Below are 21,943 nucleotides of genomic sequence, written 5' to 3'. Positions count from 1 at the left end.
TAAAGATTGGGGTACGGTGTATGAGTTGAATAAATTAAATAAATTTTGATAGAGTTAACTTTAAATTACTTAAATATATATTCAAGTTTATTTTGCTGATAAATTTTACGTACAATCAAATATTGTTTTGGGGTGAATTTTACATTCAAACATATACAGTAACAAAATTAATTATGAATATAAGTATTAAGTTTGGTTTTTTTCCCCTCTAAAATTAGCACAACAATAAATTATATTTGCAGAAATTGTCTTAATTTACTCTATGAGGTGGTTAATTCAACTCCAAATTAAGCCTTTCCTTCTCATTGTTTCTTTATTATTAAGCAAGATTTTAAATATTGGTTGCAGTTATGTCGCGATTTCGTTGTATAGTTGTTGATATAACAGCAAATGTGACCGATGTGATTCTGATTATGGTCGCAGATAATTAAAAAACTTTGATATTATGACCCAAATCATGGTTGTGAAGTGTTTTTTAAAACCTTATTAAAGAAAACCGTAAAAGAATATGTTTGAATAATTGGAACAAACAAAAACACTAACAAATTATGTGTTTGTTGTTGATTCTTCCCCTTGAACATCCATCGTGTCCGGTATATATAAAAGCACGGTGCTGAAGATCTGGTGCATTATCATCACAGTAGCGACAACTTTTTCGTGACAAAAATACTGTCGTTTTGGTGACCTAAAAAAAAAAAAATACACGTGTATAGATACATGGCCCATATTTTAGGGGCAGCTAGCCTCGTAGTGTGGTAGTGGTGGTGGCAAATAGCACGACGGCACTATCATGCAGGGGTAGGCGTGGAGCTAGTTAGCGGTGGAGCCAACAAGCCACTATACACCATGCATAGCCTTTTTCTGAAGCATAAAAGTCAAAAAAAGCAACAGATTAATATCTCAACTAAAGACGGAATAATAAACTGTTAAAGGAAAGGTCTGTCACAGTACATGCACATGCAAGCTCAGCCTCGTGCTCAATCACAGGCCAACCTCAGATGGATCCAAAAACCTATCAAAAAGGTTTTTTCTTTTTTTAATAATTGGTTTGTCTGGAATGAATGAAACCGTGAACCTGAATTCTTTGTAGACGATTGATCTATAAGCAAGTTGTAGACTTCATTGATGTTATGGAGGGTTTTGTTCTGTTTTTACTCCTTGACATTGATTGCACAAGCAATCATGGGTTACCTGCTAAGGTATTTTGATGCTCAACTTGGTAAACACTCCATACGAAGGTTATATGTATATGTAGTAAATGTGTATCTTTCTTGATGATATATATTGGTTATGGGTAGAAAATTTTAGGTTCTAGGCAAAAAGGTTCAATTTTTTTTGAGTTTTTAACAAGTTTTTGAGAGTCAAATCCAAGTCCAAGTCGGGCATGATCATATTGAACTCAAAAGGTCCACATTTAATTTAAGCTAAAAAATTAAAGTCTACATTTCATTAGGTTATCTAGTCCAACCAATTTTACTACCTCTAGCTACTTTTAGTATATTCACAATCGTATTCAAGGAAAAAAAACATACTTAAACTCATATTTGTATGGATGGTATTTTTATTACAAGAATGTTAATAATATATTTTTTGAGATACTTATTCTATCACATATTCTATTATTATTTAAAATTTATTAATAATCGTAAAATTATGAGATAATCATTAATTATGACGTATGACCTATTTTTTTTTTTATATTTTAATAAATTTCAGCAAAAATAAAGAATGTTTTTAAAAAGTGTGTTGGCATTTCTCATTTTAGTATCCAAGTGCACCTTTATATCATACTTAAATCCATTATTGGCATTTTTGCCATACATGTCTTTATTGTGACAAACTATTAGAATCATGATATTATTTTAAAATAAAAACAAATTATGTAAATAAATTAAATTAAGTACATTAATTAAAAATGAAACATACTTAAATCAATTAAAAAATATAAAAATATTTTAGATCTTTATGATAAAATTAAAAAAATTGAGTTTAATTAGAATATAGTATTTTTACATTGTTAACCAATTATGTTTATCATATAATTAAGAATCGTTAAATTTTGTGACAAATATTTTCTTGAATAATAATATAAAATCTTTAAACGGTCAATATATTAAAATTAAACCATAATAAATATGTAATTTTATGATTATTTTTTTTATATATACGTTTGAATCTATGGGGAGTGATTATTATATTATTAATATGTATTAGTAGTTGCAATTTTTTGTGGATAAGTACTTAAATTTAAATTCAAAATTATTTAATGGAAATTCATAAAATTATTATTTAAAATAATTTTCAGACTCAATTAACATTAATTTTAGTCCCCGTAATCTATATATCTTTTGGTTTGGTGCTTAGAAAAAGAATCCATTTTAATCCCTACTAATTTAGTTTATTCAATTATATTCTATATAGTGATGATGTAATTGAAAAATATTAAAAAATAAGCATGATATTTCCTAAATAATAGAGAATCAAATGAAAATCTTCTAAAATAATATGAGCCTGTATTAAAACTTAAAATTTTTATAAGGACTGAAACATAAAAATTATTTATTTTATTTTTCATTATTTTTAGATAATATTTTTTTACTATTCAAAATATTATCTAAATGTTTTTAAGATCATAAACAAAATAAACATAATTTATAAGGATTAAAAAAGAAAAAAAAATAAAGACTAAAAAGATTATAAAGAAAAAAAACAAATAGCCCATAGCGAGAGAAGGAAGGCCTACCATCGTTATTCTTATAAGAGGCCCAGAGCAAGCTAAGGCATCCAGTCCCTCCTTTACGAGAGTTACTATTCTCACCCTCTTACTTTTTCAAAAACATGCAAAATAACACTTTTGTCCTCCCCTATTTTCCTATGTCCCTTCCCCTCACTCCTTACTCCTTCCCTCCATCCCAGAATTGAATAAAACGTGACGTGAATTTGATTTGATTGGTAATCACAACAAATTCGCCTTCCCTTGCTATGTCTTGTCCGAGTCCGAACCTGTGAAGCTGATCAGCTACTCTTTGTTGCCCAACTGAACCAAATCACATCATCTCATTGGGCCACGACTTTTGACCACCCACATTCCAAATTTCAATTCTTTTCTAATTTTTATTTTTCCCCACAATCTATTCTTCTTAGTTCTTATGCTCTTTCGGTCTTTCCTAATTCTGAGACTTGACCCGTTAATGCATATATGAATGAAGGCCTTTAATTTATGTGTTTATACTAGTAACATAAAAACTACTACCCTTTAATCTTTTATTTGTTGAATTTCCTAAGACTCTTCTTCTTCAACAATGCCAACAAGAACATGGTTCCCTCAAGATTTATATTTTGTGTAATTGTTATTGCCATGTTCCTTTTGGTCCAGTCTTCCTTTTTCCTCATCCACTTGAGTAATCAGTCATCCATTCCAAGATCCGTGTTGGAGCTTTTTCTTGTCAACAACACATCACTTGACTTCAAACCTAGTTTCATGAGGGAGCAAGTTTCAAAAGTTCAACCACAAAGCTGCCATGTATGACTTATCTCCAGAGTTTCATATAAAATATTTTTTACTAATTAAAAAAATATTTTTTTTTTATAAATGATTACTATTTGATCCAACCAATGCTCTCTTGAGGGTGTTCATGTATGACTTATCTCCAGGGTTTCACTTTGGGTTATTGGATTGGAAAGGGAATGTGAACCAAACATGGCTTAATGTTAATAACCCAAAACACATTCCACCTTATCCAGGTGGGCTTAATTTGCAGCATAGTGTGGAATACTGGCTCACCCTTGATCTTCTGTCATCAAACATTGCGAAAAAATTTTGGTCTTGCACCGCAATTAGAGTGCAGAATTCAAGCCACACGGATGTGGTTTTTGTGCCATTTTTCTCATCTTTGAGGCATTCCAAAATCCATGGGAAGGAAAAAGTTAGTGTTAACAAAATGTTGCAACAGAGATTGGTACAGTTCCTAATGGGGCGGGAAGAATGGAAACGTTATGGAGGGATGGATCATGTTATTGTGGAACACCATCCTAATAGCATTCTGCATGCAAGAAGAAAGTTGGGCTCTGCCATGCTTGTGCTTGCAGATTTTGGAAGATACCCTTCTCAATTAGCAAACATTAACAAGGATATAATTGCTCCGTATAGACATCTAGTAAGTACTGTACCAAGAGCTGGGTCAGCTTCATATGAGGAACGTTCTACACTTCTATATTTCCAGGGGACAATATCTGGGAAAGATGCGAGTTTCTCCTACTCTAATATTATCTCTTCAATGCATGCTTAATTGACTTGTATGGTTTTCCCTCCTGTTTTGGGTGGTAATTTATGCTTAATTCAGTTAATTGGTAATTGATTATCCGCATTTTAAGTTGTAAAACATATTGATGAAGCAAAGGTGAGCTAAGAAGCTGAATGGATTCATAAAGACGTGAGTTTCTCCTACAGTCCTACTCATATATTATCACTTCAATGCTTGCTTTATTGTAAAAAAATAACCTATCATTGACTTGTATAGTTCTCCCCCCTGTCTTGGGTCGTAATTTATGCTCAGTTGGTAATTGTTGTAGGCATTTGAAGTCGTGGAACATATTGCATGATGCAAAGGTGAGCTTAGAAGCTGAGTTGATTCTAAACTCAAACTTTGTCTACAAAAGTTATTGATCAAGAGTAAAAAGGGGAAAATTTTGTTCTCCGCAGTCTTTAGTTATAAGCACCGTTTTTTACTGTTTTGTTATCTACTTTTTAATGAGTATGCACCTTTGTCCATTCATTAAAATTCATAGAAAAACAATTAAGAAATGAATAGCAGGGTTACTGAGTTGAATCCTGTGATCCTACAATATCGAAACTCATCCTGCAGTGGTAGTTTTGCTTAGAATCATCGTAGCGAGTATGATGCGAGTTTTATTACCTTTCATCATATTATCAATATTATTGTAACTAATACTAAATCTATTAGAAGAATGTTTATTTATTGTAATTCATTAAATTATCATGGTGAAACTCTTTAGGGAGGAGCTATTTGCCAAAAGCTATATTAGCTCCTCAAAGATGAGAAAGATGTGCATTTTGCATTTGCAAGCATCAGAAAAAATGGGATTAATCAAGTAAGCTAAGGCATGGCCTTATCCAAATTTTGCCTTAACGTTGCTGGAGATACCCCATCCTCAAATCGCCTCTTTGATGCCATTGTGAGCCACTGTGTTCCTGTGATCATTAGTGACGAAATTGAGCTACGATTTGAAGATGTTTTGGACTACTCAGAATTTGGCTTGTTTGTCCATGCCTCAGATTCTGTAAGGAAAGGCTACCTGCTCAATCTCCTTCGTTCAATCAAACCAGAGAAATGGACCAAGATGTGGGCAAGGTTGAAGGATATTACACAGCACTTTGAGTATCAATATCCAAGCCAGCCTGGGGATGCAGTGAATATGATTTGGGAGGAAGTTGCACAGGAAAAACAGATACCAGAGACCTTAGCTTCTTGTTATGATCCACTGAAATACTAAGGTGGAGCCAGATAATGACTCTGGTCATATTCAACTTATCCATGGGAGAGTCATGGGCCTGGTTTTACTTATTCGCTACTAGCAAGCTCCATCCTCTCCCTTGTTACCATTTTTCACCGAATCAATTTTTATCTTCTTCATGAAAAGATGATAGTTTTTTTTTTCTTAAATCACATGGGATAATTGAAAAGAGAAAAATACCATATTGATTTTTCCTTCTCTTATTGGCAATGGCATATTAATTATATGGATATTTCTACCGTATCCCCCTCTATATGGTGCCAATGCATTTTCTTCCATTAGATTTTGCATGGAGATTCAGGAAACAACTATCTAACCTCCATCAAGGTACCACAACAAAGAGGTAAGTCTCCTAATTTCTTTCACAAACTAGGTACTTTTTTCTTGTGTGGAACCACCATAATGCATTACCCCTGGCTTTTGTAGTGTATATGGATCATTGATGTGCAAATAAGTTAAATGCCAAAGGAGCTATGGACTGAAAGTGTAGAGTACATTTTGATTTTTAACTGGGAAATTCATCTTAATTTTATTAGATGCAACTATGCAAGCATGAAATAAGCGCGAGTGAGCAAAATAGAATTGACCATAAAGAGTAACAACTGATTATGCAGGAAGACGGCCTCCAAATTAAGATAAATTCTCATGTATTCTGATAATAATCAACATAGCAATTAAATTTTATTATGTACTTAATCTGATGTTACATATTTAATTTGTGTGCTACGTGTTAATGTTTTCATTCATTGTGCGTATAATGCTGTCTCCTAAATTAGTTGGAGAAACAAGCAGAAACATCAGTTGAGGAAAAAAAACATATATATATATATATATATATGTGTGTGTGTGTGTGTGTGTGTATTCTTCCTCTTCGTAAGGGGAAAAAATTAGCATGCACTATATTCAGTATTTGAGAACTAACAAGACCATAAGCTATCCAGCTATTGGTCAATTCCTACGATTTCTCTACTAATAATGCTGGCTCAAAGATTTGTTCAGCACTTCAGCTGCAATTTTTCAGCTGACCGGTAGGCTCAAAGTTAGAATAGAACTGAAAACAAATATAAAAGAATACGTAGAAAACCAACCAACCTCCTTTAGAAGTGGTTAAGGATACAAAGAACAATTGGTTTTGTCTTTGCATTGTGAATTCTCTTGTCATTTCTCAGCATAAGAAAGGACATAGCCGAAGCAGGTCAACTTCTGTTGTGAATTGGGTCTGGTCCTTTTCTAACTGTCCTTTTGTTTGACTGATTAGGATCAAAGGTCATTGAAGGTGCAGGTGCCAATTCCACCTTTGATTGCAAATCCTCCACTGCAACAGCCTTTAGGATGCGAAAACTTCTAACAAATGGCAATAGTCCCTCATCCCATCTCAGAGCAAGATCTTTACTTCTCAAGCCAGAAACCTTAAATGGTTGAGAAGCTAAAATCCCAACACAAACTAAAACAATGAAGCCTCTAAAACTCAAGAGACTCATGTTCCTTTTCTTTGTTATGAGTAATAATGTGGAATAACAGAAAGTTCTGTATTTGAAGCAAAAAGGAGATAATAGGTAGTGTGCTGGCACAGCAACTCCTCTATTTCTTGTTACTCATTTCATGAAAGTAATCTTCCAGGGGACTTGGAAGGATGAGTAAAAGCATAAAGCATGAGAAGCCCGGAACATGAAGGGAAGGAAGTTTTAGATTCACCTCAATCATAAGTCATGCTATGGGAGCAAATATATAAGGCTGTTTTAGAAGACACTGACAAGGTTTTGAATGAAAGTTAATTGGAACAACAATGCCCTTGGGAAGCCAAGTATCTTTTCATTCAGTTTCCCTTAATCCCTATCATCTGACATGCTCTTTTTTACCAAACAAAGACCGAACTAAGTGTCTTCAACACTTTATTAGGCTGCCACGTCAACTGGACTTGCTGACGTGTCCATGTGTCGTACCATGAAAACATTTGCTGACCAGCTAAGATTCGATGCATTGTGATTATTTGAACTATGGGATTCTAACACAAAACATTTACAATACCAAAGTTTAATAATTTTAGAGAGTAAAATGATACTCCAAATAGTACTATTTTGCAATTTCAAAGTCTAAGTTTTTGGGTTATTACTTCTAAAAACTTTGGTATATTTCTCAACAAAAAAAAAACCAAGCGTGTCTTGAAAAATCTTTTTTATTTATCAATAAGTCTAAATTGAATTGGACTTAAATCCTTAAGTAGGGACTTATGCTCAAATATTATGGATGCAAAAGATGGTTAGAAAAAAAGATTCAATAAAAAGGATAGGTTTTTTTTTGGCAAAGATTAATTATAGATAAAGATGGACATACTTCGTCTCAATTACATGATGATCTAAAAAAAATTCATTTTTATTTTTTTGGTAATTACAAAAATCATTGTAGTTATTTTTACCATTGTTTTATAAATATTTAAAAATAAAAAAGTATTTAGGTTATTTTGATTAGAAAAAATAAATCTCCAACATTAAACCAGTTATCACAATGACTCTCTTCTCTGGTTCTAGTGAGATAAATTGGGGAAATTATTTGTATTTGCTTTATGTTAAGGGACGTGAACCCAATTGCTTGCCATGACTACTAGAAATAAAAGGTATAAGAAGTTCGATCAATGCTAATGCAACATAGACAAGAAAGCCATTAAAAGTAGAGCATTTTGGGAGAAGGTGGGGAATAGCAACCACTCCCAAAAAAACAAACCAACCAATAACTGTCTTTTATGTTCTCTTTCTTTATGCGAACTATCTTTAGAATTCCAAGCTCTTCTCTCCATGCAAAAAAACAATAATAATAATTGCAGTCTCGGTTTCTTGTGTTTAATTGAATTCCTTGATGCTTTTCTCACCTCTCTTTGGATTGCTTACCCAATAACCTTCATTCAAAGTTTAAAGAAAAACGTTTGTTAACTTCCAAATATGGCCATTCTTCCTTTATTTTTCTCGCCAATCCATGAAGACCAGCCTCAACTCTCTTCTATCCAATATCCTCTTATCTCTTACCCTCTTTTTTCTTTTTAAATTTTATAAATTTATGGTTCCAATAAACAGGATAATTCACATGTTTCATCATGTTAAGAGGATAAAGAATCAACGAGGGACGAAGGGAATCTTTTTCTAAGAACATGGTCAATTACTTAGATACTCTTTCTGACCCTCCACTTTAGAGCTATGTATTGAAGTGAAAGAAATATCTGACCATTGTTTAAGGAAAAGAGAAAGAAATAAATGAACCATTGCTTTACAAAAATAACCCTTCACCGTCAGTAACAGCTAGCTTTTCAGATCCATCAATGGTAATATATAATTGCTATACGATCAGAATGAGTTCAAAATTATTCCAGCTTATAAACAAGCATATGCTTATCTTTATTCATCAGTACACTTCATTTTCCAGAGTAAATGAATTATTATAGTTTATGTTATTCATGTGTTGAAGATAAAAGGTCGTGATCTGCATTTCTATTTTAAGAAACCATTAGGAAAACCAGACATGGATCAGCTTCTATCATCCAATACTTCTGTCAAGTCATGGTGACTATGCAAATATGCAATGAACACCTTGTCCTTTGTGGAGCTAAGGACTCCTGGCACCAACCCAAAATAAGTAAATAAACAGAAATGAATGCACAAAGTAGCTAGGGAAAAGCAAACTCAAATTGGTAAGGAAAAACCACTAGTTAATGTTATATCAATCTGTTAATAGTGGTCCCTCTCCCCCATTGTTGTCTCCTATCACAATAACATTGACTGCAATGATTGATCAACAAGAGGGTAAAGATCTTTCACAGTATTCAATTCGTACCAGTTCTTGAACATATCTTAAATGTTAAGGAAGGGCTAAATACTCGACAGACAAACGTGGGCATGAGTGGATAGTCTCAAAGTATGACAGAGAGGAATAGAGTCGAAGTGCACCCTATGAAGTGATGAGATACAACTCCAAAAGGGTACCAAATGAAGATAAATGCACAGCACAATCTGTGTTTCATGAATAATTGAGGAAAAATTACATGACCAGCGAGTAAACCATGGAAAACCTAACAAACAAGAAAGCAGAAAAGGAAATTGAACAGAAGCAACTGCTATAATTAGATATTCTGAACTTGGAAGCACCATCCCTACCATGCTGTTTTCCTCATTATGAACTTCCTAAGAACTTGGCAATAGTTGAAGATTCAAATAATTTCTTAAAAGATGGGAAAATGTCAAAATATTACTTAATTTCCCTTGGCTGCTTTGAGACCTCAGGATGTCTGCAGTAGGCATTGATATCTAATGGGAGGAGTGTAGAATAGTGCATGCAGTTGCATAGCAATTGAAGTAGATTAGACAAGTTACCAACAAGACCCGACAGAGTTAGTAAATAGTCAGTCTCCTAAATTTAATTGAGAGTTTAATTCCTGATTGTGTATTAGGAAAAGACTTTGTTGAAAGAAATAAAAATTCACTTCAATGACCAAGATTTCATTATCCGTTGCCTAACTTATTTGATAAAAATATCTCAATATTATATCTTGAAGAGGACTCAAATCTCCACACTCTACCATTAGGTGTCTATCATTTCTGCACTAAGTCATTTTGAAAGTGGATCATATTTCATGAAGATCATCAAAAGGGAGTCTTCAATTGTTGACTAGAGATGCCTTAATGCAAAAAAAAAAAAGAAAGAAAGAAGGGAAAGATAGATTCACATAGAATATATTAAGAGCAACTGTGAAGCTTGGATACTTAGTAAGACACGGCATAATACAACGCGGATATAGAAATACAATACTTTACACGCTTGTGTGTTTAGCTTACACAGATGCCTTGCAATTAGTAAAGGAAAATGCTAATTACTTCTCTCAAAACTCAAAATAATTACATAAAGAAACTTTGCAGGTCATGCGGGCTAATGTTGTGCTGTGTGTGAGGGTGGGGTCGATGAGATTTAGATTCATGAAATAAGCTACTGTCAAGAATACATAAAACGTTTAGATCTTAAAACACAAGAAAGACCAGCACTCCAGCATGCAGTCACCACTGTACTCAATGTTTAGATCCTCCATTTTTCCCGTGGCCATGTCCACCTCTTCCTCCACCACCACCCTTTCCTCTATGATGTTTTTTTGCTCCACCTAATGCCCTGTTAGCATCAGGTCTCACTTGCATCTCTTGTGGCAAGGGAAGAATATGATCCACACATTTACGGAAGCTAAAATCATCGACAGATTCATCGTCCCTGACGAGGAAGAAGCACCTACTTTTCCACATAGGGTGCTTGCGGACTTGAAAAACACGGATTCCTCCTCCAATCTTAGTATCAGGTTCTGTGTGACCGTTCTTAAGCAACTCCAGTAGCATCATATGTTCATACTGCCACACAAAAAACAACTCATAGTGAATTCAGCAAGTAGATTAAGGTTGTGGGCATCATCAAGACACGTTACTAAGACTAAGCCAATTTAAACATTAACTGGCCATGAATTTGCACGCAGTTGAATCTTGAATTGCACATGCATTAAAATAGATTACAAACCATTTTATATCACATGTTGATGGCACTGAAAGCCATTTCACAAGCTCATGCATTAAAATAATTGTTTCCTAATAATCCTATGCACTTCTGGAAATCTTTGCAGTGAATCTGCCAAACATGATAAATAAATAGATTGTAAAAAAGAGAGTTTGCGTACATATCCAACCAAGCTATTCACTAAATTTAGCCGGAAAAAATATTTCAAAAATAAGTACTGTAGATAACATCGGTGCATTGTCATGGCCAAATTAAAAACAAAAAAAAAGGATTTTTTTTTTTCTAACTGAGAAAAAGGGATAAGTAGATAAAACGATGATAACGGTAACAAGTGTTGGAATACCTGGTTAAGATTGAGATAAGCGGGCCAAGCATGAAGGAGATTGTAGAAGTAATCGAACATTTCCACGGAAGAGGCGAAGCTTTTGAAACCCAATTTCACGGGACCTGATGCTTTCTTTTCTTCTGCATCCACCTTCTGCTTCTTCGAAACACCGTCTTCTTCGTCATCGCTGTCCTCTCTAGTCCGCTTCAGGTTTGATTCAACGCCGTCGACAGCCACGTCTGCGGCGGCGGCGTCAGTGGTGGTGGGCTCGACGATTTCCAGTTCCGATGCAGTGGCTTCCGCCATGGTCATGTGTGGGTTTAATTATTTGAAAAGTTTATTAGTGGGAGCGAGAGGGATCCGATTGACCTAATTTTAATTTCTTCACAGGATAACTAATTGGGCCTCACTGTAGTTTTCTGGGTCAAGGCCTTACTGTTTAAATTTGCTCCTATGGTCATTAAACCGCAATTGCTTTGGTGCATTATGGATCGGAGAATCCGTAATATTTAAATTGAATTTTTAAATATTTTGGCACTTAACCCATAGTTAAAAAAATATTGCATTTAAACAAGCTTTAAGTTTTTTCTGATCCGTGGATATGACACTTGTAAGTTTTGATACTTTTTATAGGGTTATCTCCCCGACCTTGCCAAGCATATGTAATTATTTAATTTCTTGCAAGTGTAAAACAATCAATTATGCTACTGTATTTTTGCTTAAAAAAAGTTATGGATTGGAAGTAAAGTAATGATTAGTTGCTAGAGTCTATCAAGTGGCGGAGAGGCAAATGATTACTATGATTTATCGCTTCATAATTTGTTCAACTTTAAGATCCATCTATTGCTTGGAAGAAAACGGGAAACGTGCGGCACCCATGCATGCATGGTCAGGAGGCCCAGTCTAATGAAGATTATTTATCTGAGGTTTATCATTCCCAACCAATTTTGTGGAAAGTGACTACGACTTGATAACTGATAGGAACATTTCCTAAACTTTATTAATTATGAGGCTATATGTTAAGTTAATGACCCTCGTGTTCCATTTTATCCAGTGGAAAACTTGAAGTAGCCACCATCTACTAACTAGACACTAATCAATTGTCCTTGTCCCCCTCACTGTCTTTTGTAAGTACTTTGCGTATCTTATCCGTTAAATTCAAGTAGAATGAACAAAATCAACTCACACTACAGAGTCACCCTTTGTTGATTTTGCTGAGTGCTGAAGTATATAATTGGGTTCTTTTGAACATAGTCTGGAGAGCACCACTGAAATCAAAATTCTAATGTCTAACTTACCAATGTGTATATATATATATATATCTCTGCTTGGCACATGGCCACTAAAGCAGAACAAAAACATCAAAACATATGAATAATGGCTCCTTCAAATTTAAATTCATGATTTGTTCAATTAGGAAAAATATGAGTAATACATTAAATAAATAATTGAAACTATGAAAGACCAATTGATAGTGTCTGAAATTACAAAAGTATTTCAGGGATTAAAAATGACTGTTAGTAATTTATAATTTAAAGAACTGAAATGACTATTTTTAGATAATTTCAAGAATTAAATGATATTTTTGTAATTTTAATTAAGGACTAAATTAGGTAAAACTAATAATTCAAAATCAAGGACTAGGACAAAGTTCTCAGAAGAAAATAATTACTGTAATAACCGAATTCATGATTGGCCTAAAGCAAGCAGAGCTAGCATGCACAGTTCCATTATAGGCTACATAACAGCATATTAGACCTAATCATCTTGCTTGTTTACAATGTGATAAACGGATTAATTAAAGGATCCTAAAAAAGATCAAATCTTCCAAATGCACAGAAGCTCCACGATCACAATCTTCAAAACCTATTCATTAAAGAAGCAAGAGAGTTCATTAAAGTTCAAACTTGGAATATTCTTATTCCCCTTGTATTCTTGTAACTCTCGCAAGCATACTCATCGTCACCATTAAAACGCATTCACGCATAGAAGGCGGCGCGCACATTCTCCAAGCAATTAATAGTCACCTTTAGTTACATATGATTCACTCTCATCATCGTATATTCCTATTTCGTATTCATATAAATTGCCAACTTCCTTTCATATTCCCCACGTTCTACTACTGTTTCAGCAAGGAAGGGACTTATAATCCTTCTTCAATACTTCAACGTCTTTATATATCTTCGTGTCTGGAGCATGATCATGGAGTCTCAGCCACTTATGGGTTGGAGCTCTTTCTACGAAATAGATGAAGAACCATTTCCATTTACGTGCCAATTTTCTTACAGGTAAACTATGAAACTTCTGTTCTATATCTTGATGCCATGATGAAATATTTTATTTTATTACTAATTTTTTGAAGTTGTTATCATTATTGAAATGCCTTTTCTCAGCGGAAACAGTGAAGTGTATCCCTCACTGGATTGGCCCTACGATTTTCCCATACAAGACTACTATATTGATGCTGTTCCTCTTATGGATTATTACCCTTCAGATCCTTTATATGAAACACTCACTACTGAACCAACACAAAGCGTGCAAGGTCTTTTATATATCTTGTTATTATATGCGTTGTACGCTTGCCTTATTTAGATATTGGTTATTTATCTTGAAAATGTTACTGCAGATTATGATTTTTATGACATTAAAAAGGGGCTACCTTTCTGGAAGGAAGTGGATGCTGTGTTTGATTCACAAAAAGTATTTTTATTTGGCAACAACGAAGAAAGTGGGACCAAGAAGGAAATGATGGAGGATGGAAAAGTTAACGACAACCGAGGGATAGAAGAGAGAATCAGCGGTAGCAGTAGCAGTTGCAGAATGTTGTCAAGGAAGACCATATCTCAGTACTTCTACATGCCCATAACACAAGCAGCCAGAGAACTTAATGTGGGCATAACCCTTTTGAAGAAAAGGTGCAGAGAGGTGGGTATTAGAAGGTGGCCCCACAGGAAGCTGATGAGCTTGCAAACTCTGATAAACAATGTACAGGTGCGTTCTCATTGTATGAAAGGTTGCGGGTTTGAACTCTTCTGCTAACAGAAACTAATATTATCACGAATTAACGTACGTACCTCATAAAAAAATGGATTGATTATCATATTTATGTTACGGTGATATAATCAAAATGAGGTTTGCATGCAGGAGCTAGGAAAAGAGGAGGGGAGAGAGAGTGAAGAGAAGTTAAGAAGTGCGATAGAGATATTAGAGAGGGAAAAGAAGGTTTTGGAGGAAATGCCGGATACTGAACTTGAAGACACTACAAAGAGGCTTAGACAAGCGTGTTTCAAGGCCAACTACAAGAAGAGGAAGCTCACAGTCACAGGGCGGGGGAGGGAACCACACTCTTCTTCTTTCAGTGGCTTTGTTGCTAGAAGTATTGTTAACGCAACGGGAGAATATAGTAATGAAAGTGAAGAAGAACGAGACATCAAGTATCTGTTGTCTCAGTTTCTGGAGTAGTAAGTACATGTTTGCATTGCCATCAAATATTTAAACTATGATTAGAAACAGTTCGATCTTTCTATATATATGTTATCTAATATATCTAAGTAACGTGTTATGATAGTTTAAACTGAATTCATTATGGGTTGTTTTGTGTGGCCGTTTGAGCATAGTATATAGATAATAAAGGGCACACGGAGCAAGATAAAAATATATATCGACCGACTTTTCCATGTCCGCAATCATCTTGTGGGGAAAATTTGGTGCTTTTTATCTATGAGGGGCGATGAATCTGTTGATGTTACGAATGTGTGGTGTTCTTATTTTTGGTTGATGGAAGAGATGCATTTGAAAGTTGATGTGAAAAGGCTATTAGCTACACTATTATTTATCATGCCATGTTACTTTTTTTTTTTCAAAAATATTTTTTGGATGACCTTGAAATCTCTAAAAAATAATTTGATTTGATTGATAAAAAAGGAAATAAAGAGAAGAAATAATGATTGATTGAGTGTTTAAAATTTTGTATCATCAAAATATAATCTCTCTTTTTATCTCTTGTTTTGACCTCTCTCTTTTCTCTACCTACATACACTCAAGAACAGTCATCCTATATCATGGTAATTAATAATGCGAGAAGAAGTGATAAAAAAAAACTGATGTGGTTAATGTTTAAAATATTAAAGTGTCTCTATATATTCTTTAGAATCTATATGTTAAGAGTTTAAAATCTACTTTTTTATACTATCGATTATTTTTTGTATGTAATTAGTTACGTTTGAGCAAATAATATCTGATACTATCGATTATTAAAGTGTCTCATTATACATCGAAGCCAATAATTAAAAAATTATTAACATATCCTTCCTAGCTAGTGAAAACAAACAACTATATATTCAATCGAATACACCAAATCCAAAACAACCAATTATGGATTCACAGTAACTTACACTGTTACAAAGTTCTCTTCATAACAGAAAGGGTGAAGTGATTAGTGTTTTGAAAAATCATTGTCATTTGTGTGAGATTTTTCATAATAGCTAAGTTAAAAAGGCTAACAATATTATAAAAAAAGGATAACGATTTTTTGCATATATGATAGCCTAAAAATAATTATATTTCAAAATAAGTATATTGAATAACACAAAAATAAATGTAATTTGACATACTTTTCGTATAATAGCAGTCAAAAGTGGTTAATGGTTAATAGTTGATATTGAAATCATTATCATCAATTTGTGTTATGAATTATGAGCACAAATTATAGCAAAAAAAGTTTCAAAATTTTGACGGAACATTAAACATAACTAAAATAATTAATTATTTGAATTTTAAAACATTGATCGAGAACTAATATTTTTAACAAAAAATAAATAAATAAAACTTTTAAAAACATAAAAATACTATAAAAAAAAATTAAACTCAAAGTATCAAAATAAAAATATAAAACTTAAAGTATTAAAATAAAATTACTAAAATATAATGGATAAAAATAACATTTAATCTTTTTTAATGTTTATACGTTAAATAGTTTCTAGATTCTTATATTATTACAAAAAAAATTAACTAGGTTCCTATATTTTATTTTTTAATTAAATATCTATATTAATTTTAAATTTATAATCCAGTTTCTATGTTAATTTGTTGTGAAAAGTCTGATAAATCTAACAAAATATTACATCATACACAAGTTGACTTAAATAGTATTATTGTTACACATAAAATTATTTAATTTTTTAGTTTTTTTTATCTAACGCATCTCAACACTTTTTGTTTTTCATTCTCAACTTGTCCATTATCTCTTAAATAGTAACCTAATCCTAAAATATAAATGTCATCTCTCAGAATATAACCTAATCCTATTGTGTGATTAATCCTTGTAACACTATTATATTAATTTGGGGTTTGCGTGTACACGTGTATGATGAAATATTTCATTAAAATTTTTCATAATAAATTAGCATAAAAATCTGATTACAAATTTAAAATTAATATAAGAATCCAATTAAAATAAAATATGAGTACCTAATTAAAAATTTTGTAGTAATATAAGACCTATCCACTAATTTAGACGTTGAATGAACATTCTGAGGTAGACGAATATGAGAACCGATTTATTTATCACAAACATGCTTATGGGAAGATCGTTTCCCTTCCTAATTTTGCAGTAGTTCGTTGGAGATCACTTGATCGATCTCTCATCCATGGTATAACAAGTTATACCATCGGTTCACTGTAAACCTCAAACGTTGGACATCAAATGGCACTAGAAACCGTGATTTCTGCTATAAAATCTGTTTCCCACAAAACCCGTTTGCTTCAAATTCACGCTCACATTATACGCACGACCCTCATTCAATACCCCACAGTTTCTCTTCAGTTCTTGTCCCGCATAGCTCTCTCTGGCCCTCTGCAAGATGCCAGCTATTCCCAGCGTTTCTTTGGGCAACTCAGCCACCCCTTGGTTTCCCATTACAACACCATGATCAGGGCCTGTTCCATGAGTGATTCACCGCAAAAGGGACTCCTTCTATATCGAGATATGAGAAGACGAGGCATTGCTGCAGACCCTTTATCTTCTTCCTTTGCTGTTAAGTCTTGTATAAGGTTTCTGTATCTTCCTGGAGGGGTTCAGGTTCATTGCAACATCTTCAAAGACGGGCACCAATGGGATACCCTTTTGCTCACTGCTGTCATGGACTTGTATTCACTATGCCAGAGAGGTGGTGATGCATGTAAGGTGTTTGATGAGATGCCTCATAGGGACACTGTTGCTTGGAATGTGATGATCTCTTGCTGTATTAGAAATAATAGGACTCGGGATGCTTTGAGTTTGTTTGATGTTATGCAGGGTTCGAGCTATAAATGTGAGCCTGATGATGTTACTTGTTTGCTTCTTCTTCAGGCTTGTGCCCATTTGAATGCCTTGGAATTTGGAGAACGAATTCATGGTTATATTATGGAGCGTGGTTATCGGGATGCTCTCAATTTATGTAATTCTCTAATATCTATGTATTCGCGGTGTGGTTGTTTAGACAAGGCTTATGAAGTGTTTAAGGGAATGGGCAATAAAAATGTGGTTTCATGGAGTGCGATGATTTCTGGTTTGGCTATGAATGGATATGGGAGAGAAGCTATTGAAGCATTTGAGGAGATGCTGAGAATCGGCGTTCTGCCTGATGATCAGACATTCACGGGTGTCCTTTCTGCTTGCAGTTATTCTGGAATGGTTGATGAGGGAATGTCATTTTTCCACCGTATGAGCAGAGAGTTTGGAGTAACTCCCAACGTTCATCACTATGGGTGCATGGTTGATCTCTTAGGCCGTGCTGGCTTGCTTGATAAGGCTTATCAGCTTATTATGTCAATGGTGGTGAAGCCAGACTCCACAATGTGGAGGACCTTGCTTGGTGCATGCAGAATTCATGGCCATGTTACACTTGGTGAACGAGTAATTGGACATTTGATTGAATTGAAAGCTCAAGAAGCTGGGGATTATGTTTTACTTTTGAATATTTATTCTTCAGCTGGACACTGGGAAAAGGTAGCAGAAGTGAGAAAATTGATGAAAAATAAATCAATCCAAACCACACCTGGTTGTAGCACAATTGAATTGAAAGGAGCAGTACACGAGTTTGTTGTGGATGATGTTTCACATTCTAGAAACCGAGAGATTTATGAGACACTGGATGAGATTAATCATCAGCTGAGGATTGCTGGTTATGTTGTTGAACTTTCATCTGAGTTACATAAGATGGATGACAAAGAAAAGGGGTATGTGCTCTCCCATCACAGTGAAAAATTGGCTGTTGCTTTTGGGGTTCTTGCTACTCCACCCGGCACAATACTGAGAGTGGCTAGTAATCTCCGCGTATGTGTTGATTGCCACAATTTTCTGAAACTTTTTTCTGGAGTTTACAACCGTGATGTAGTTCTTAGGGACCATAATCGGTTTCACCACTTCCGGGGAGGGCGCTGCTCATGTAGCGACTATTGGTAGGGATATCATGAGCTGCTGATAAATGTGTCATCGAGCAACGAGCTTTAGTGAAATGATTGTCAAAGAGACACTACAAACGCAGAATAGATACCTTCACGGCTGGTTTATTCTAGAACCTTGATGAATATTGGCTTAATTGAAGTGCAACCATACATGTAACTACTAAGGAGGTTTTTCTCTGCATGTCAAGTGGCTAACTAACCATTGCCTTTATTCAAGTCTTTTATTTCATGGCACCCAGGTATATGTCTGAAGCTGGTGGATAGATCATTCAAGATTGGTCTTGCAGATCGCGATATCAAACACCTGCCAAACACCATTGACCTGAATGCAAAAAAAGAAACCTGCTATCCGAGAAATTTGGTGTTGATGTGTTGATTCTCTTGTATTTTTTGAGAAATTTTGTTTATATTAAAGGAGTTCTACTTTTGGATCAGTACAAAAATACCGAGTCATGACATAAGACAGGGAAGGTCCGTCCTCTAGAAAATTGAGCGCTGACATTTTTTGTTGAGTTAATATATTATTAAGGGAAAAGCAATAAATCACTGTTACAAGGACAAATGATCATTTACTGTGCATTTGATTCAGAGAACAGCATCTGACGGTTCCCCCCCACCCCCCACCTTCTTTTTTTACCAAAATTGCTCTCGCCCTTCTGGCTAGTGCCTAGGGTAATAATGTTTTCACAATCTAATTAATTCTAATTTCTAAGTAGACAAGAGAAACAGCTGCAGTCAATATTGGCCGTGAATATTATTTGATTAATCATGAGTTGTAGGATTAGATATTAGAACACCTCATCGGGTTCAAACTGCAGATATTTCTACGTGCAGACCATTTGCATCCATCTATTAAAGGATCCATTGATCTGGCATTGATGACTGAAAAGCATATTGCAAGCTCAATCAGGCCAGCATGGTTAATTAAAATATGCGACTGTAAAGGAGAGCGTGCCTAGATTCAAAAAGACTGAGATTCAGCAAAAAACCAAAAACTGGTCTAGTTGCCATATTATTCAAAAACAACTTTTACGTTTTCCAATTCTACATTATAATGGTGACATCTTTGAAGATTTTCGACCAAAACCTAAGCTCTGTATAGAGAACAGAAATGGAAGCTCCGTCCCGTTCTACTAACAAAACTGGAAGTAGAATTGATAGTTGATACTATAGAAAGTTTGAATCCTAAGTTCTGGAAGCAGTAAAGATGCTACAACAAATCCGCAACCTAAGTTCTCTAAGTAGTATTTGTGCTAAAAATAAATCCATAACCCAAGAAACCACCCGTTGAAAAAAAATTAAGCAGCAACAGCTTGCTTCTGAGCAAAAGCAATCCCCTTCTCTATGCTGGCCATGAGTTCTGGCTTAAGTGATTCCAAAGCCTTCTGCTCATAGTCAGTCAACCCTTGGAGGTCAGATGGAATTAATGCCTCAACTCCTTTCCTACCAAGCTTCACCCTTGAAGCAAAGAATGGAAGGTCAGTCAAATCTGATTCCACATATGAGCACTCATACACATCCCCATCTCCATCAAGGGCACGAAGAGACGATTCAACAAATCTAGCTGCTGCATACGCCATTGACAAGGTAGCAGACCCTGCACCTGCCTTTGCTTCAACAACTTCAGTTCCAGCATTTTGAATCCTGACAGTCAACTCCTCAATTTCTTCATCAGTGAAACTCGCTGAGGGTCTTGTCTTTGACAACAGAGGAAGAATGGTAATCCCGGCATGCCCACCAACAACGGGGACATCAACATCAATCAGCTTAAGGTTCTTCCTCTGAGCAACAAATGTGTTTGCCCTCACAACATCCAGTGTGGTAACACCAAAGAGCTTCTTAGGATCATACACACCCTTCTGTTTCAAAACTTCTGCGGCAATAGGCACGGTAGAGTTCACAGGGTTACTGATGATTTGAATAAAAGCATCAGGGCTATTATCCGCAACAGCAGAAACCAAGTCCCTGACTATGCCGGCATTGATGTTGAAAAGGTCATCACGAGTCATGCCAGGCTTCCTTGGAACACCGGCGGGTATGACAACAACATTCACATCCTTCAAACAATTCGCCAACTCAGAAGCTCCAGTGAAATCCCTGACTTGTGAGGGGGTGTTGCAGTGACTGATATCAGCAGCAACTCCCTTGACATTCGCAATATCATAGAGATGCAGGTCGGAAACTAGAGGCGACATCTTGATGAGAAGCGCGAGTGGCTGACCTATCCCTCCAGCAGCACCAAGAACTGCAACTTTGTACGAAGCCTGAGGCTGCGAGTTGTAGTTGAAGTTTTGGTCGTTTTCCTTTTGAGCCTTGGATGCAAAAGACGCCCGCAGAGCAGCACCAGTTTTGTTAACCAAGAAAGACGATTCTGACTCACATCTCACGGATGACATGGCCTTGAGGCCGCAGAAGCTCTTCAAATGATTCTGGGAGTTGAATTTCAACCCAGAAGACTTTAATTGAGGAAGCGAGTTTCCTCTTTGGCCTAGGGAACCGGTGGTTCCAATAGTGAAGGTAGCTGCTGGTGCCGCTGCCATCTCAGCCTGTGATACAAACAATAAATCAAGTCTATTCGATTAAAACACTGAAACCTATCCGAAAGCTACAAAAAGCACACGGGAAATATAAGAAAGTGTAGGGTTTATTTTGCTATGGAAGACCTAACAGATTATTTGCAATCAAATCACATGGTTTTAAGATTAGTTAATGAGAGCGTAATTTTGAATGAAAATTGCAACATTGATAATGGAATACAGGGAAATTGAAATGAGAAAAGGGGAGATCTGGAATGAGATCTGGGCGAGAGAAAAGAGAAAACGTACCTGGGAATGAATGAAAGAAGGAATTGGAAGAAGAGATTTAATAAGCGAAGTTGTGTTTGAAATCTCCGCCTAAGGATCGAGGACGAATGCAGAATAAATATAGGCACCCTTACCAAACGCTAAAGAGAAAAAAGAATCTACTCTCAAAATGCTTTCTTCACTCTACTGCCACATCCTCACTCTTCTTATTTTACTATTTTTCTCTTTTGTAAAAATATTTATTATTTACATTTCTTCTCCTTGTTTTTTCCTTTTTAACATTATTACACTCCAAATG

The 21,943-nt window shown here is 35.0% G+C and overlaps 4 protein-coding genes and 1 pseudogene across 4 annotated transcripts; 3 read left to right on the top strand and 2 right to left on the bottom strand.

Moving 5' to 3' along the window:
* Positions 1-1,182: 1,182 nt before the first annotated feature.
* Positions 1,183-5,514, top strand: LOC114413785 (annotated as a pseudogene).
* A 4,740-nt stretch (positions 5,515-10,254) lies between these two features.
* LOC114411858 (protein EMBRYO DEFECTIVE 514-like) lies at positions 10,255-11,804 on the bottom strand. The gene is made up of 2 exons (XM_028375581.1): positions 11,414-11,804; positions 10,255-10,910 (listed from the first exon to the last, which is right to left on the bottom strand). The coding sequence occupies exons 1-2, from the start codon at positions 11,705-11,707 to the stop codon at positions 10,584-10,586; spliced, it is 621 nt and encodes a 206-aa protein (XP_028231382.1). The 5' UTR covers positions 11,708-11,804; the 3' UTR covers positions 10,255-10,583.
* A 1,793-nt stretch (positions 11,805-13,597) lies between these two features.
* LOC114413784 (protein RKD1-like) lies at positions 13,598-14,857 on the top strand. Its single transcript, XM_028378322.1, has 4 exons — positions 13,598-13,683; positions 13,789-13,937; positions 14,022-14,386; positions 14,540-14,857. The coding sequence occupies exons 1-4, from the start codon at positions 13,598-13,600 to the stop codon at positions 14,855-14,857; spliced, it is 918 nt and encodes a 305-aa protein (XP_028234123.1).
* A 2,050-nt stretch (positions 14,858-16,907) lies between these two features.
* Positions 16,908-20,139, top strand: LOC114411855 (pentatricopeptide repeat-containing protein At3g47530-like). The gene has a single exon (XM_028375579.1). The coding sequence runs from the start codon at positions 17,100-17,102 to the stop codon at positions 18,837-18,839; it is 1,740 nt and encodes a 579-aa protein (XP_028231380.1). The 5' UTR covers positions 16,908-17,099; the 3' UTR covers positions 18,840-20,139.
* Positions 19,818-21,828, bottom strand: LOC114411857 (malate dehydrogenase, chloroplastic-like). Its single transcript, XM_028375580.1, has 2 exons — positions 21,667-21,828; positions 19,818-21,387 (listed from the first exon to the last, which is right to left on the bottom strand). The coding sequence occupies exon 2, from the start codon at positions 21,379-21,381 to the stop codon at positions 20,140-20,142; it is 1,242 nt and encodes a 413-aa protein (XP_028231381.1). The 5' UTR covers positions 21,382-21,387; positions 21,667-21,828; the 3' UTR covers positions 19,818-20,139.
* Between the last annotated feature and the right edge of the window lie 115 nt (positions 21,829-21,943).

Source organism: Glycine soja, chromosome 5 (genome assembly GCF_004193775.1).
Source record: "Glycine soja cultivar W05 chromosome 5, ASM419377v2, whole genome shotgun sequence".
Lineage (NCBI taxonomy): Eukaryota > Viridiplantae > Streptophyta > Magnoliopsida > Fabales > Fabaceae > Glycine > Glycine soja.
Note: the sequence above shows the minus strand (reverse complement) of the source record. Positions and strands in the feature narration are given on the sequence as shown.

Bases quoted from the DNA above. Each gene is read 5' to 3' on its own strand.
- LOC114411858 (XM_028375581.1), bottom strand. From the start codon at position 11,707: ATGACCATGGCGGAAGCCACTGCATCGGAACTGGAAATCGTCGAGCCC. The intron at 10,911-11,413 runs GTATTCCAACAC...TTTGTGTGGCAG, and splicing joins CTTATCTCAATCTTAACCAG to TATGAACATATGATGCTACT.
- LOC114413784 (XM_028378322.1), top strand. From the start codon at position 13,598: ATGGAGTCTCAGCCACTTATGGGTTGGAGCTCTTTCTACGAAATAGAT. The intron at 13,684-13,788 runs GTAAACTATGAA...GCCTTTTCTCAG, and splicing joins ACGTGCCAATTTTCTTACAG to CGGAAACAGTGAAGTGTATC. The intron at 14,387-14,539 runs GTGCGTTCTCAT...GTTTGCATGCAG, and splicing joins CTCTGATAAACAATGTACAG to GAGCTAGGAAAAGAGGAGGG.
- LOC114411855 (XM_028375579.1), top strand. From the start codon at position 17,100: ATGGCACTAGAAACCGTGATTTCTGCTATAAAATCTGTTTCCCACAAA.
- LOC114411857 (XM_028375580.1), bottom strand. From the start codon at position 21,381: ATGGCAGCGGCACCAGCAGCTACCTTCACTATTGGAACCACCGGTTCC.